Raw genomic sequence first — 17,281 nt, 5'->3', positions numbered from 1 at the left:
ATCTGTATTACTGGATTATTAATAGTCAGGTTTGTGTTTTGCCCATTTGAAAGATGCATCTTTAATACAATATGTGCACCATCGAAGAGCCTCAATCACCCTGCAGGACAAAAAAAAAGTAATGTGACATATAAATGAAGATGTATTTGTACCAGATCATGTCAAATGTTCATCAGTTTAACATTCTGTCACACACCTCCTGTACCAGTGTTTGTTGATTCAGTGTGTTCATCCATCTGAAAACTGAACTTTTCAGCATTTTTCAAAATCATATTTAATATGATGCAGATTGTATCTGAGTTCACGACCTTTTCAGGCGTAGACCGCAGAGTTTAAGTGATGACAGCACTTTTTTTTTTTTATAGAGGCCTGACTTCACACACATTGAATGCAGCTGTCTGTATGGTTTATAGCCAAGTGGTGGAGACCGTGCTCACTTCATAAGACTTTATTTTTGGTTATGGTGTATTTTTTTTTTTTATGAGTTTATGAGAAAACATGAATGAATACTTATTCACAATACTTATGTAAACGTGAAATTGACCAATGGCAACTCTTGGTGTTCACACTTCCCACTGTAACTTTGTCAGGGTAATATGGACAACCTGGAAAATGTTTGACTCCCAGTATTCCTAACACAAACTCCTCTGGCTCTTTTGCTGGCAGCCATTATTCACATTGTTATCTGTGAAGACTTCCCAACGCATTGCTGCCAAAACTGCAGGTGTTGAACACACCTGTCAGCCTAGGTGTGGCTCTAACAGCTAACATATTCAACAGGTTGCTCATGATCACATCTCCACATAAGTAGGTAAACTATGGTGTCGCTAATAAGCAATGATAAAGGTTTGGTTTCACTGTGTTCTTGTAAAAGCCGAGAAATCTGGTTTGTAGAGGTTGCTTGCGATTACATGCCTTTTTTTTTTCATTCATTAAATCAGATCAAACAATGCAGCCTAGTCCTGAGCCTAAATCTCACCTCCTTTATTTACTCTGCCAGATGGTCAAATAAATATCTGACTGTTCCTCCCTCTTTGTCATATAAAATCTGCAGTTGGGATATACCATGATCTGAGTTTATCTGCACCCACAAAAGATTTACAATGTCATAAATGTAGAGACACCCACACACTATATATCCCAGGTATGTTACATGTGTGGATGCATTGGCAGTCTTGAGAGGAAGGGTGTGGTGGGAAAATGTCACTGGCACAATCATAGCCAAAACAATCCGGTTATGCAGAGAGCATGTGCTCACATTATCACCCTTTCTCCTCTCTGTCCTCGCACTCCCTCCTTCATCTCAAATGCTCATATACTTAGACGGGCCTCATCAGACCCGCTCCACTGACTGGCTCTAATTACGTGTTGCACGCGTTAGGACTGACCTGGGAAAGTCTGCTTTTAACTTTAGTCCACCTGACTCCTGGAACAAAATGCAACATCTTAAAATCAATACACTTATTCCATTTGCACATTTCCGAAGCTTGATTTTATATCTCCAAACCTGTACTTGTAATTGTTTCATATGACTGTTTTCTACTCTGTTTTATTTACTCAAACTACCTAACTTATAGTTTAATGCTTCTTATTATAACCTTCTTTTTTTTTTAATTCATTTTTCAAGTTAATCTTCTTTCATCTGACAGTTAAATGGTTAACTATAAGCTCAACTGTGGTACAATCTTAAGTCTGTCAGCTTGTCTTATACTGTCATTGTTTATGTCATATTTCATTTGAGATTGCAGCTTTTGGGGCTACATATTGTTATCCATTTGAAATTGTTTCTTTTTTCCCCCTATACCCAGCATATAGTGCTTCTGTAATTACAATTAAGTTTAGTCATTCAATGGAGGAAGTAGATTGGCATACCCTTCTTGTTACACATAAGATTATAGGTCCATTATGTCAAATCTGAGCAGATATAAACCTCTGTTAGAGTTAGTACGTTCTCATAAGTGTGATGAAGAATCTGTTGGCTTCAGGTAATGTTTGGTGTGATGACCTCTGACAGACGGCAGACATTTTGACTTGTACAAGTTAAAAGATGATGGCTTGATTTCACTTCTCTGCTTAAATTTCAGGGTCCTGGGAATATTCATGTTGGCTTTCTGGCACCTTGTCATAGCCTCCTGGGATGCTTGAATAAAAGAAATCCACTGTGACATGAGAGTTACCTACTATGAAGATGTTAAATCACAAAGAGAAATGCATGTACAGACGGCAGTGTTCAAATTGGAAAATACATTCAGTCCCTCTTTTCAAGTTCATCATCGTGTAGAAGAAAATACTCTATTTAAGTAAAATCTGCAATTGGAACAGTATTTTTCTAAAGGCACATACAAGCAAGGACACAATAAAAGTTCATATTTTATCAAATCTTTATTATATTTTGTATGGAAATTAATAATGTGAAAAGTGACTACAACTGTCATATATAGCTATATATATATATAAATAGAAAATATTGAAAGTATATTTTCTTGTGAATTGAAGTGGACCAGAAGTGTTGTACCTTCCTGACCTACATTTAGGTTACTTTTCACCACTAGATTGCAATTAATCACTTCAGTTTGGGCTGTTTCATTACATAAGGTCATTTACAGGCTGCAGGTCACCGGCCACCAGAGGAACAGACAGGAAAGCATGTCATATCTTACTTTAAAAGTTGTTCACTTTTTGTTTGCATCCTCCTCTGCACCAGTTGAGCACATACGGTATGTCCCACTCTTCTGCGGGCTTGGGTCTGTCCGCTTCGGCTCCACCCTTCTTTCCACGCCCTCATGGGCGCTCTCCCCGGTGCTCGAACAGGGCGCGGTCCAGAGGGTGGAGTCCGCCGCTGGCTACTCTGGGAACGTTCAGCCTCCGTCTGCACACTCTGCACGGTCTGGGCTGCGCGATCGCTGCTGCACTTCTTCTCCGTCCCTGCGCTCTCTGGAAACTGGTTTAATCCTGCCGTTCACTGGAAGATGATGGCTCCGGAGCCGCTGCGATCGGCGATGACCATCGGGGTCTCGGAGGACACCTCGCTCGCGCTGCCCTCTGACAACAAGCTGCGCACGGGGCAGGCGCGCGTGCTGGACCAAGTCCACACCATCAAGAGGAGCAAGTCCAAACACGGGAAGAGCGGCACGCTCTCTCCTTCTCCTACAAGTATGGAAATACCTTTTATACAAAAATAATACCGCACATTTTTGTAACCTCTTTATGTGTCGTGGACAGCGGTGTTTGCCCGGGGCATCTTGTACTCCCCGCGCTTGTTTGTTAAAATGGAGCTTTTTCGTGTTTCCTGAAAAAGATGCGTCACGACTTCTCCATCCTCCAAACAGGACGAACATGCCGCTGCGGTTTTTTTTTTTTTTGGCCAAGTATTCAAAGGAAATCAAAACCACTCTGTGATTTCGTTTGAAGTTAAAACAGGCGTTAACATTTCCAGTCTGAGCAAGTTTTGCGTGAGAAAATGACGACCTGTTAGGAAAAGTGAGTGACCGGTTGGATAATTTGAGGGATTTCCCGCCTTCAAGGTGACAGTAGCAGCAGTATTACGGGAATATCAGAGCTGTGTCACCCGGTGAGACGACACCAAAATAGACGTCTTTCTTTTTTTTTTTTTTTTTTTTTGTTTTGTTTAATAACACTGGTTTGAAAAGATGAGCCTCCGATTCTGTCGGTGTGAACTCTTGAGAAACAGCCCTGTCGAACTGGCGTTATCGTGAGCTGCTGCTTTCTGCGTGCAGCCCACCAGGCTTTAAAAGTCCCACACGCGCATTGCAAATGAACATTTTAGTCTTTCAAAACAACTCTGGTGTTTTGGCTTTAGCGCAAGAGGCATTATGAAGATCCACTGAGATTGAGAAAGAAAATATTTCTCACTTGTGTGCAGGACCTCCTGTTGATGGTACATGATGGTTGCGGCAACAAAGGGGTCAGTAAGCCCGTGTTTAGTCGCCCGTGAGGTGTCTGTAGACTGTTTTACTGACACTTTCTTAAGCAGTGGAAGTGTCAGTGAAACGGTCACAATGATGAAGAGAGAGAGAGAGAGGATTAGAAACTGTATGAAACAATTATGGGCCATGTAAAAGTCAAAACAGGAAAAAAAAACAAAGCAAAATGGAAGAGCTGCAGTTAAATATTTAAAAGGCCCGTATTCAGTTGATGCTTCTTACAGTGAACCCAACTTATTATTATTATTATTATTATTATTATTATTATTATAAAATTGTATTTCCTCTTTAGGTTTTTATTTGTCGTTCCAGAATTGAATTTTTGAAGACAAACTGAAAGCTTTAAAAAAGAAAACGAAGCTTCTAAAGTGAAGCTGAAAACTTGGGTGGGAACGCTTTCCTGACAATCAACAAACCCTGAAGGATAAGAAGAAAAACATCCACAGGGTTGGAGGTGCGCACAGCCCAGTTTAGTAGGCTGCTCTTGGCTTTAATATTGGAGCAAAAACATGATCAATCAAACATTATTCCCAGTTTATTGGTCTCTCGTAGTTATAGCCGAGTCATCAGTTTGCCCCCCCCCCCCCCCCAAAAAAAAAAAAAAAAAAAAAAACGGCGTCACTTGCAGTGTTGCAGACATGAAGATAATAGCGTTGGACGCTTGCCGCTGTGAAATTTACTGGAAATGACCAGGATGAGTTTGGTCCTGTCATGTTTTGAAGGGGGTCGATGACCCAAATGACCAAAAAAGACATATTTCCTCACTTCCTCTCGAGTGCTACCAGGCCATCCTAAGACTTTTGCTTTTATGGGCTGAGGTTTTGAGGTTTGCAGCCTGTAATATTTCTGGAGGTGATTTGGAGTTGAAGGTGGAGGAAAAAACATGTTTGTTCTGAACTAAAAAAAAACCGAGTGAGGTGTCGCAGGCGTTCGTCACAGAGCTCTGCAACGAGGGTGTTCTTACCTAAAGCAGCGTTGGCTCAAACAAAACAATCACGATTATTGTTTTTTTTTAGCGTTTTGCCTTGAGTGTTGTGTTCAGCTTCATGCCTTTATCAGCGTGTAATAGAGCGGAAACTGCTTTTCAGGTTATCTCTTTTCGACACTGTCCAAAGCGAGGTCTGCGATTTATCTCGAGTAACTCGCACTTCATTCCTGGAAAGACGTGTTGCTGTTGACCTTTAACCTCCGCTACAGCGGAGTGACAGCTGAAGTTTCAGAGGCAGATATTCTAAAAAAAACGCAGCACGGAAAACTTAAAACGAGCTGCTTGGCTAAAGTGGGTTTTTTTTTGTTTTTTTTTTAACATGACCTCATTCAGATGGTGCTTTGGGAGACTCCGTCCTTTCCTGCATTTCAATATACTGGCCTCGATGATTCGTTTTGAGAAACAACCTTAAGTTTGTCACGTTACCGCAGGTAGTCTGTCATCCCCATGAATCATCCTGCGAGACAGACGGACCGACAAGGTGCTGAAACAGGGTGTCTACGTTTCGAAGGCCGGATTTCCTGAAGCTTAAGTGTGAAGTACAATGTGAAGACTAACCACCGCTGACACGACGTCTCGTCTGTCTTTCTGTCGAACTGAAACACCGGCGGACATGAAATGATTTACCATTTGAAAACCCCCTATTATGTGCGTGAAGGTTTAAGCCTCTAAACAACATCGTAGAGCAAAGTAATGAACGGTGCCTTCAAAAAGCATGCAAATCTCCAGGAAGCAGAATCAATCATAAACCTGCGGAGTCATGTGTCATGCGATTAAAAAAAAAAAAAAAAAAAAAAAATCAAATCCCCGATCATAATGATGGGGGGGGGGAATAAAGAAAAGTGAACCTTTTTGGATTCATTCTGTCTGACCGTCTCGCAGTTCTCCTCCTGTTGTCGATTTCAGCCGTTCCTCACGCGTCTTCCTCTTTTACCAGGTCCGACTCCGCGGGCTTTGACGACATACTCCGAGTTTGGAACGTTCAAGTTTGCTCCGACCACAGCAAACGGCTTCTTCGGCCGCACCAACACCACGACGTCGTCAACAGGCTACAGCAAAACGGTAATTGTTTCTCTCGCGTGTTGTTAATCCGAAGCGCAAACCTTTCTTCCCGTCAAAGACTCTGCGTTAAATCAGTGTGTTTTTTTTGTTTTTTTTACCACGATGGCAAACATTTTACACCCGGCCATCTGCTGAATGTATGTTTCGGTACATTTTGTTCATAATAATGCCATCTCAGTAAAAAGATGATTAATACAAATGAACAGATCTATATTTTTTTTTTAAATTATTTTTCTACATATCTTTTTTCCCCCCATATAAATACATATAGAAGCAGGCTTGTTGATTCCTCCTGTTCCCAGGCTTTGTGCTCAGCTAAACTAACCTTCTGCTGGCTCCAGTTTTATATTGAATAAACAAACGTCGGCGGCAAATAAGCCTCCCTCTCAAAATGTCAAACTAATCTTTAAAGAAATTATAAATGACTGGAGAATGCTTTGAAAAAAAAAATAGGATGGTCCTTGCACTCCCGAATTCTTTGGAGGCATAAAAGCTCCCCGCACGTGCCAAAACTCCCTCCCAGCTGACTGTTCATATTTTGAAACTCCGCTGTGCGGAAATGTGGCTTTGGTGATGTAATCGGATGCAGTCACAAATCAAACGGTGTTTCTACACGTCTATAAATCGTAGTTAACGCGCAGTGGGAGGTCCCGCTCACTCGCGGCTGATTCAGGACTTTGACATACGGTGCGGCCACGCGGCTCTCCTGGCCATCTTCTTTTAATGGCTGTAGCCAGATTGATTGATCTGATGTCCTCCCACAGCACGACCCCTGGGCTTAATTATTAACTGGTTATAGTTGTGCATTTTGTGTTTGTTGAATTACACTTAAGGGAGTGTTACGTGCGCGCGCGCGCGCGTGTGTGTGTGTGTGTGTGTGTGTGTGTGTGGGTTGACCTGACCTGACCTAGCGACAGTGAGTTGAGGCATGTCGAGGGAGTGTGGCGATGTGCTCTTGTTGACGAAAGCTCACATTCATCACATCATGAAATATCTTTGGTCACGCGGTGTTTTCGAGAAAGCAAAATGAATTCAAAATGTAAGTTGCTTTGTAACAGATGCATGTAGAGCTAAACAGCGCAATGCAGGATTTATCGCCGTGATGGCTCGTCATTGATGAGCCTGGCTGCGCCCATGTGTCGCAACGTTTGCTTGTTCCAGGCTAGTCATGAATGGTTTTTAAACTGGAAAGCCAAAAATCATAAAATGTATCATTTATACTTCATGACGGTGATTCAGAAACTCTGTAAATACCAAACCGTATTACCATGAAACAGTCCAACTCATTCGGTTGCCTCAAATAGACAAATACAACCAGCAATACCAAAGTAAGGTGGAACTCCATATGAATAAAACATTTCTTTCATTTCTTGGTTTGTGAGAAGCTACTTCAGCTTTTTTTTTTTTTTTTTTTTGGGGGAATTTTTTTGTGTCATTTTAATGACAACATAAAATCGCAAGTTCGGCATCAAAAGCTCTTCCACTTGCTTTGTCTGGCAGATTTTTAAAGTTCCTTTCAAATTTGAATACCAACAGAGTCACGCCAAACCCGAAAACACAAAACTTTATACAAAAATGTACGAAGCAAATGGAAATGCGAATCGAACTGTCCTGACGGGTGTCGGCGTGGCTCTTCTCTCCACTGTATCGTATCAATAATTGTTAATTATATCTCGGCCATGATTTCTACCACACGGACGACGGTGTTGCTTTTTACTCGGGTATATCCCGCCCTTATTTATGTCTCCCACTTAGATAACAAAGAAATGACAGTGAATCAAGCAATTTTGCACATTTCCTTTACTTAATAATACTTCTGGAGGCTCGGTCGGGCTAAATCTAAACGAAGGGAGCAACGCAGCGCCGAGCTGCAACACTCGGCCGAGTTCTTCCAGTCGTGCTGTTGACGGACGTTTCCTCAATCGCGCTTTTACCGCTGAATCGCATCGGCTCGACGTGTTGATGGTAACTCGGCGACTGGCGCCGTTGGAGACGGGAAAGAGTCGGCCGACAGAGCGGCAACGCAAAGTAAAACGGAAAAGTCCTTTGTGTTTTAATGCCACCTGCCTCCCAAAAAGACAACATCCCCTCCTGATAAACTTCCGCAATTAAAAAAAAAAAAAAAAAAAATGTCTCCACATAAGCAACGAGTATCATTATTCAATTCAATTCAATTCAATTCAATTCAATTCAACTTTATCTATATAGCGCCAAATCACAACACAGGTTATTTCATGGCACTTAACACGTTAAAGTCCTTACAGCAAGACTCCAGCTCCAGCCGTGATACAAGATTTTAGGTTTTTTTTTTTTTCCTTTTACAGTCTTCCCGGGGTGCTCACTTCCCTCCTTACTAACATGCTGCCTGCTCAAATTCTCCGGCAGATTTGGTCATGCGTGTTGAGTCTTTCAAACAGGCCAGCAGGAGACGGACGAGTATGACTAATCATGAAAGCATCAGCGGGACGTGTTCTGTCACTTTCCTCAGACTGTGGCAAGTTTTGTTCTGTCTTTTGCACACAAACACTGGCACACGCATAAAAAGGCCAATGGAACGTGAACAAATTGAGACACAAACAAGACGTGAGTACGTGAGAGTTTGACTACCTCCATAGTGTGAAGACGGGTTTAACAGGTGCTCTTGAACACACAGAGCTCCTCTGTGAGAAAACTGCTCCTCTGCACCGGCAGTTTCTATGGTGCAAAAACAGCTCAGGGGTTGGTCTCCACAGGTATTCTGTTACATCAGTCGGTGGGATAGTCTGCTGCCTCGACATCAATTGAGGGGGGGGGAGGTATGTCGGCTCTGTGCCAGGTCAAATTCCTTCCTGTCTCGGGGAGTAACAGGGGATGTTTTTGAAAACCTCTCTCGTGGAAAGTGGGTTACCTGCTTAGTTGTTTTTTTTTGTTGTGTGTTTGCGACTTGGGACCGTTGCTACGGAGAAGCCTTGAAGCTAAACAGTCATTCAGCTGCCGATTGTGTTCCTGATAGGTCAACTGAGCGTGTGGACTTCTTACAGTGTGTCATACGTGTATTTTTCAGCCCAATCCAAATAAAATGACACACAAAAACCTGCCACGCTCTGGGGAACCTCGCGTAATTGTTTGATGAACAATTCATTTTCAAATGTTTTGCTATGACTTGACAGGTGCGGACCGCAGGCGGGCCGTCCTGTTCTACCACAGACCCACGCTGTTTTAATATGTGCAGAATGCAGTTTGGCATCGTTTCACTGAAACATGGCAAGTCCATGATTTCCAAAAAAAAGCATTACATATATTAATTTGTCAAACCACTGGACAGTTTTCCGCTTCGCCTCGGCCCATGTTAAATGAGCTGGGGCCCAGAAAAGGCGGCGGCGTTTCTGGATCGTGTTTATTTATTATTTCTTCTTTGTCCGTAAGTTAGTTAGTTTTAACCCGCATTTGTGGATGCAGCGATGAACTGTGTTTACAGGCAAAGCTTATTGGAAGTGTTTCTGAGCCCACGCAGTAATTTCCACTACAGAATTGTGGCTGTTTTTAATGCAGTGCCGCCTGAAGGTGACGGCCATCCAATATTGGTTTTCGGCCTTGTCCCTTGCGTACAGAGATTTCTCTGGATGCTCTGAATCTTTTAATGATTTTATGTGCTGTAGATGATTAAATCTTTAAAGTCTTTGCAATTTTACTTTGAGGAAAATTATTCTTAGCTGTTGTACAATTTTCCCACGCAGTCTTTCACAGAGTGGTGAACCCCTCCCCATCTTCATTGCATAAGAGACTCTGCTTCTCCTTTTACACATGATCACGTTTCTGATCTACTACCAGTTAACCGAAATAGTTATGGTGTATATATAATAACATTTCTGACATTTGACATGTCGTCTTTGGTCTATTTTCAATGAAACATGGGTTTACGTGATTTGCCAATCATCACATTCTGTTTTTATTTACATTTTACACAGCATCCCAACATTTTTGGAAATAATGTGCTACATGAGGCTCCTCATCCATCCATTCTTTTCTTTTTAGATGAACAGTCAGAAGAGTCGTACTCTATCCGTCAAATCCGTGAGAGGAAAACATTTTGGCATCCCGGGCGCATGGGAACAGCAAATCAACACTTCTAACTGGCCCCAGGGTCCCAATGTGCTAAAACCCAGTCGCAGTGACCCGGCCTTGGCTCCTACTTTTTCTGCTGCCACTGCTTCTGCCATGGTGATCAGTTTGTGTTTTTTAAAATTTCTGTATTTTATGCAATGCAATTATGTAAAAAAAACTAAAAGTATTTCCCTTTACCAAAATATCTTTGGAACATTTTTTTTTTTTTTTTTAGAGAGCCAAAGCACAGATAGCCAAGAGCCAAACAATCGTCCAGACTCGAGTAAATCAACAAAGCAGCACCTCCACGATGAATGGGAGTCAGATGACTAACAGCCAGACACGCATGGGCCGGCCACCCTCGACCCATTCTCGAAATGAGGGCAAGATAGCTTCCATCAACATGCCCAAAGTGGAGCACAAATCAGCGTGAGTTCATTTCTTTTCACATTTTGCTCATTAACTTCTAAATGCTTCAGAAAATCCGTCCAGCAATACTTTAAATCCACCCTGTTTACCGACCCTCGCTTCTTTTGCTTTCCCTGTTTCTGCAGGGTGAACACGGCAATGAACATGCCCGACCTGACCCTGAAGGACGCTGTGGAGTTCCTGTCTCTCCCCGATGAGTTTCGCCAGCAGTGTGGCGCCACCTTCATCCAACACACCACCTTCAACGAGGAGCACGCCAAACCTGAGGTCCGAGCCCTCGCGCAGAAACACGTCATAACATGCTCCCTTGCTAACACGTACAAACGCAACCCTCCAAACGTCCACGCATTATTCTCACACCCTCTGTGTGCAAGGGCAGTCTCGTGCCGCAGTGATACCAAATAAAGACCTTTGCGCAACCTGCCTCGAGGGAAAGAGAGGAGAAGGCATTTACCCTTGCACTTTGCTGATACTTCCGTTTGTGAGCCACAGCTTTGTTGTCAGCGTTGTTTCCACGCCCTGAAAGTCTCACTGTGTCTGCTCCTCTTCCCCTCCACAACTGGTGCGTTGCAGGTTTTGGAGCTCGGCGGTATTCCCACTCTGGTGACCCTGCTGCGAAGCCCCAACCAAGGGGTGAGCCAGGCCGCTGCCGGGGCTCTGAGGAACCTGGTGTTCAAGGACAGCAAAAACAAGATGCAGGTCCAGCACTGTGGCGGTATAGCGAAGGCCCTGCAGCTACTGAAAGAGACGGATTCTACCGAGACCCAGAAACAAATCACTGGTAGGACCTTTCACTCAGACAGCACCTTCAAATATTAGGTGGAAGGGGTCGCCCGGTCTCCTTTAATTCAGGGCTAACAAATCAACTCATCTTTTGTCACGTGTAGTTTTTACTTTACTTTTATTGTTTTTAGTAGAACTTAAAGATCGTGTCACCAGAGCTGATATACAGCGGTTAGTCTACTTCTCCAGTTTTCATGTGGAATGAAGTGTGTCTATCTTTGCTAACGACACACACACGCACACACACACACACACACACACACACACACACACACTGGCAAGTCGGTATTCCTCCTCCTCATCTTCCAAGATACCTTTTTTATCAATAAATGAAATGTATAGTCCCATATACAGCACTTACCTAATACTGATACCAGTATTAGAGTGTCCTATAATCTCCAACAGTATTTTAAAACAAAACAATTGGTATTGTAGAAATGCCCAGTCTTCGCCTGTGTACATTTGCTTACACGTCATGCATTTAATCACCGGAGAAAGAACAAAGTAACGATCATTCTTATAATACAGCCTTCGTACCGATAAAATCACATCAGGGTGTTGACAACAGTTTAAAAAGTGGGAAATGGAGCAAGCCACATTGGTGATGGATGAAAAGACTTTTAGTATAATCACAGATGACACAGTAGGACTCCTTGTAATCCCGTCACCTTATTCGTCCTGCATGTCATACGTAGGCTTGATATGGAACCTGTCCTCTGCCGAAGAGCTGAAAGAAGAACTTATAGCCACGGCGCTGCCCGCCCTCACTGAGAACGTGGTGGTGCCGTTCACCTGCTGGTCGGAGAGCACCGTCAACAACCACATAGATCCCAGTGTCTTCCACTACGCCACAGGGTGCCTGCGGTGAGAATATTTCATTCACATCGCTGCCTCCACTCTGCATCACATCGCAGCTTATTTTCGCAAAGTGAAAAACGTTTCCCGTTACCTTTTATTATATACAGTAACATTTTGATTTGACAAAAATCTTTTGTCGAGGCTTCGTGCCTTGTCAGTGATTAGTTGATTCACCAATTAGAGGATCACCCAGAAAAATTCGATTTGGCTAATTTTTTTTTTTTTTTTTTTTTAATCCAGTGTCTGTAAGTATTAAATGTGGGCTATACCCTCATGTTTCCACCTAAATGTAAGGATTACATACAGTAAGAGTCATTTCTTTTAAATGTGCATTAATCAATGGTTAATGATGATTGAATGGTGTGTGTGCGTGCGTATGTGTGTGTGTGTGTGTGTGTGTGTGTGTGTGTGTGTGTGTGTGTAGGAACCTGAGCTGCGGCCAGCCGAAGGAGAGGCAGGCAATGAGAAACTGCCCGGGCCTCATCGACTCCCTCATGAGTTACATCCAGTCCTGTGTGGCCGAGGATAACCCCGATGACAAGGTAAACGCTCTGAACGCACTTCTCTCATCATCACTAACGCAACGCTCTCCCGTCCAGCTACAGTTTTCATGAACACGAGACCTTAAAAGCCTCATGATGCATCAAAGTTTGCTCAATATTACCCCGAGTGCCCGTACGTCCCTGCAGAGATAATTCAGTGTCATTTTCAGTGTACAGATTCTTTTCCAATTTGAACTCCTTCATTTCTCTCTACACCACTTTCATTATCACTGCCAGTAAAAAAAAAAAAAATTAAAAAAAAAATCAGTAGAGCTGAATAGTGAATTGATTAATCAGTAACTGATTTAATAATTCGTATGTCATTTTTATGACCTTTATTTCATGTCAGGAGGACGGGGAGAACATCAATTTACTCAAAACATGCAAAAATCAAAACACAAATGAAACACTAAATCAACTAAAAGTGCGGAAATGGAAGCAAACAGAAATCAGCGTCTCTTTAAGTTTAAAACTTGTGATTAGACAAAATCAATCTGAAAGGGGTTTCAGAGCGGGGTCGCTGTCAACTGCCTGACTCTGTAACGACAGTATTTTTACATTTGCATCACAGGACTTGTCAAGACAAGATTGTCTGTTTATTAGCCATACGTAGCTTTTTTTATTTATTTTTTTTTATTTCCCCACATTGCTTTTCCGACATTGAATGTTGGGAGCGTGCGCCGAGGAAAGCAGCTGTTTCGGATTCACGTCTGGCGACGTCCCGTAGTTTACACGTAGTTCCTGGAGAACATGTTTCACACGTCTCTCACAGATTGTGTTCAGTCCTGATCCTAAATATATTCTTACCTTTCTTTTACACACGCAGCACAAATACAAATATAGACCTTCCCCTTTATTTCATGCCCATTACCATAGTCGCGCTCATCCGTAAACACCCGTGTCGGCAGATTCACGCGGCAGGCAAGGCAGCACGTGTGTGTGTGTGTGTGTGTGTGTGTGTGTGTGTGTGTGTGTGTGTGTGTGTGTGTGTGTGTGTGTGTGTATGTGTATATATTTAGCTTGTGTTTGTATGTGTACCTGCTCATTTGTGGAGGTTTTGGGTGTGGCCATAATTTTATGTCTGTGTGCTTAGGGAGTTTACACAAACTTTATTTAATGCACTGGTGGAGTATAATTGGCGTGGTGTGGTTGTGTGTCATCTGTTTGGGAAAGAGGGAGGCTATATCTTGTTTATTTATGTCAGCTCTGTAACGTTATGACGTCGGCTTCTTGTACTTTAGTCATTGCTTCCTCTGCAGAGATTTGGGAAATGTAAATAACTCTTGAGTTTGACTCGGGGATAACACAAAGAGTATTTCCCATCGGATCCAGACGTACAACAATGGGGTTCTCATCAAGAAGTGCACGGTGTGACATTTTACTTTTGAAATTCTAAAACTCGCAAGCGAGAACCACCTTTTGTCTTAACGAGTATTTCTCCTTGACAGCGTGCATAACTACGGCCCTTAAAACTGCCTGCGAGTTGATCAGATGATAAACGCAGATATGACAATAAGAGCTGTGACGTTGTATTTGTATACCTCTTCTCTGCCGTCCTTTAGTCTGTGGAAAACTGCGCTTGCATCCTCCACAACTTGACCTACCAGCTGGAAAGTGAGTGTCCCGAGAGTTTCATCAACCTCTACACTCCGAGAGAGGCCCAAAATGGGGGCAAGAAAAGCCCCGTAGTTGGATGCTTCAGCCCCAGGAGCAGCAAGGTTCAAAACGAGGTGGGTTATCAACCACATGCCCCCCCCCTCCTACTTTTTTTTTTTTAACTAAATCCTGACTGGTCTTTAATCCAAACCCCCTCTACTCAGTTTTCTTTTGACGTGACTCGAGGACTCCCAGAGGACAGCGCCCCATCAGGCGTGAGGTGGTTGTGCCATCCCAAAGCCATGGAGGCCTACCTGTCCCTGCTCGGCTCGTCCCAGAAAGACGCCACCCTCGAGGCCTGCTGTGGCGCGCTGCAGAACCTCACTGCCAGCGCAAAACCGGTGAGAGCAAAGGGAGTTAGCCTCAGCATATCGCCGATTTATTTAGGAAAGAGGGAAAAGAAGGGAGGCAGAGAGGTGGTGGAAATAACAGCACAGCAGCAGCGTCCGGTGGGAGGACTTTTGTCTGCGGTTATTCGGGTTAATAGTGGAAAAATTCATTCGTTCGAATGTCAAATAAGTTTTACAAACACAAACCTGGCTTTGGTATTACACTGCTTACATATACAGCACGTGTTATAAATGTGGACTACTTTGGTGAAAAGTGGGACTGACTGCTGACACGTTTTCCTCCTCTCATCTTTTGTCTCAGGGGTCCAACGCTGTGAGCCAGATTTTGGTTCATAAGTTCAGGGCTCTGTTTGACATGCGCCGTCTGTTAAACATGCCTAACCCCACCCTCCAGAAAACCACCATATCCCTGCTGGGAAACATGTCTCGGATCAGCAGTTTGCAGGCCCCCATGGGTAAGACGAAAGCAGGACGTTCGTAAAAGATGAGTCGCTGGAATAGCCAGTCCGGTTTTTGTAACTGTTGTTAATTGTGCCAAATTAATTTCATGTCTCTTTTTGTAGCAAAGCAGATTTTGCGCGACCTCATCGGCATCGTCTCTTCCGGTCCTGCCGCGATGGGAAACTCTGATGAAACTATGGCGACAGCTTACGGCACAGTGCAGAAACTGGTGTCGGCAGATAATGAGGTCAGCAAGAATGTCATCGATAGAGAACTGGCTTACGCGGCGACTGAACTCAGCGAGAATGAGTGAGTTATTTATTTATTTATTCACGTGTGCGTAAGAGATTCAGCCTTCAAAAGCAGAGTCGGGCTTCGGTGCATCCCCTTGACTAATAACCTGCTCCCTTCTGTCTCAGGTCTTTTCCCAAAGCCAGCAAAGCAGCTGCACGGCTGCTGTACTACTTATGGAATGAAAAGAATTTGCACGGTATTGTGAAAAAGGTAAATTACTATGCAAAAAAAAAAAAAAAAAAAGGGTCCGACAGCGTCTTCAATTCTCCCTAGCAGAAAAAAAAAAAAAGCCTGAGCCGATTGTTTGCGCGTGTCGGGTTAGCTCGCGCTCGCACTGCCTCGCTCGAGCGGCGGGACGGGCCCGGCCCGGCCGATAAGGCAGGATGTTTATTATTGCCCCCTCCGCCTCTCACAGTCACTTTCCCTTCCCTTCTGCCAACACCCACCACTTCAGCGAATGCAGCAGCGATTACAATGGAATGCTGTCCGACTGATTTTCAGTGCTCACCGTTTATTGCGGGAGGAGGTAAATGAAGAAGAGGCGCGAACAAGCGGGAGTCAGAGGTGGAGGGTAGAGCGAAATATGAGGTACTTTCTACAGCGTGAGAACAAGCAAGCGTGCTCAGAACCGCAGCAGAGTTCATGCAGGCGGTGAAAACGCCGCAGCTTTCGCACTGGTGCGATTTTTGCCGGACGAGCCGCCGACGCGGTACATTGCTCCTCGCAAGTTAGTGCGTACGTGCGACTGTGAGACGGTGCGTTCTTGCGCGAGTGCATCACCCTCAACTGATTGTCATGTGAACCTTGTTTGATCCCACAGCTGGGGCTCAACAAAACAACCTTCGTCAACGACGTCACCACGGCAGCTCAACGGAAGTTGAGTGAGTGACCCACGAGCCTGAAAGGTAAGATTTGCTCGCGAACGCTTGCAGCCGCACTTATTCCGATTTTTAAGGGCGATCGGAGCCGACGTGAGAACCGAAAGGATGAAAGATTTTTTTTGTTTTGTTTTGACTCTGTGCCTCCCTTCTCTGTTTCCTTTCCTCCGTGTGCGCTCGTGCCTGTGCTTGCAGATGGAAACCAGCGTGTTCAGACGGCCACGCCCTTCAGAGGAGGACAGTACAATTACCCTTCACTGACAACACTGTTGACGGAGCCTATCGGTTGTCTTGTCGGTCGTACATCGTACGTACTGCGGAGAAAAGAGATCTTTTAATCTCATGAATAATGCCTTGGCGCGTGTATTTGATCTGGACATGTTTCTGTCTGCGCATATAAACGGGTGAATGTGTTTTTGGTAGGTTAAGTGTGTGTGTGCGTGCGCTGAAACCCACTTCTCGTTGCCTGCAAGCCACATCGCACCAGACAATGTGGACCGTCGCGTTGTCTGCAGTGAATATTCAGATTCACGAACGCCATCGCTGTCCACGCGAGCGTCTGTCCACGCTGGCTTCTCTTGCGGCTTCGAGAACTGAACAGCCGAAAGCGAACGAGAGCGATCTATAAAATGCAGTCTGATTGTCTGGTGAAAACCGGCTGATCTAAAGTGTGTTTTTTTTTTTTTTTTTTTTCTTTCTTTCTTTCTTTCTTTCTTTTTTTTTTTTTTTTATAAAAGAAAAAGTATGTAAACATTTTTTGTTTGTTTGTTTGTTCTTGTCTAATAGATTTTCATGTTGAATTTACTGACAGTATGAAAAGGGTTTATATAAAGAGCTGAGCCAACACTCAGTTCAAACACAAACAAATGATTTGCAAGTTTTATCAAGAAGCGCTCCATTTCTAATGTTTGATGCAATTTTATTCTGCCAGAAATAACAATGTCGCGGGTCAGCGAGAGCGCCTCGAAAGTTA

General features: G+C 43.6%; 1 protein-coding gene across 1 annotated transcript; it reads left to right on the top strand.

Moving 5' to 3' along the window:
• The first annotated feature begins 2,889 nt into the window (after window positions 1-2,889).
• On the top strand, window positions 2,890-17,059 carry LOC138193246 (plakophilin-1). Its single transcript, XM_069141157.1, has 15 exons — window positions 2,890-3,153; window positions 5,870-5,994; window positions 10,009-10,194; window positions 10,313-10,506; window positions 10,632-10,773; window positions 11,080-11,287; window positions 11,985-12,153; window positions 12,572-12,689; window positions 14,252-14,419; window positions 14,510-14,686; window positions 14,997-15,150; window positions 15,259-15,445; window positions 15,556-15,640; window positions 16,251-16,335; window positions 16,504-17,059. The coding sequence occupies exons 1-14, from the start codon at window positions 2,970-2,972 to the stop codon at window positions 16,317-16,319; spliced, it is 2,166 nt and encodes a 721-aa protein (XP_068997258.1). The 5' UTR covers window positions 2,890-2,969; the 3' UTR covers window positions 16,320-16,335; window positions 16,504-17,059.
• Window positions 17,060-17,281: the final 222 nt, after the last annotated feature.

This window comes from Embiotoca jacksoni, unplaced genomic scaffold (genome assembly GCF_022577435.1).
Source record: "Embiotoca jacksoni isolate LCO1_2020_lvr unplaced genomic scaffold, fEmbJac1.0.p SCAF_9, whole genome shotgun sequence".
Classification (NCBI taxonomy): domain Eukaryota; kingdom Metazoa; phylum Chordata; class Actinopteri; family Embiotocidae; genus Embiotoca; species Embiotoca jacksoni.
This window is presented reverse-complemented; position numbering and strand designations above follow the sequence as displayed.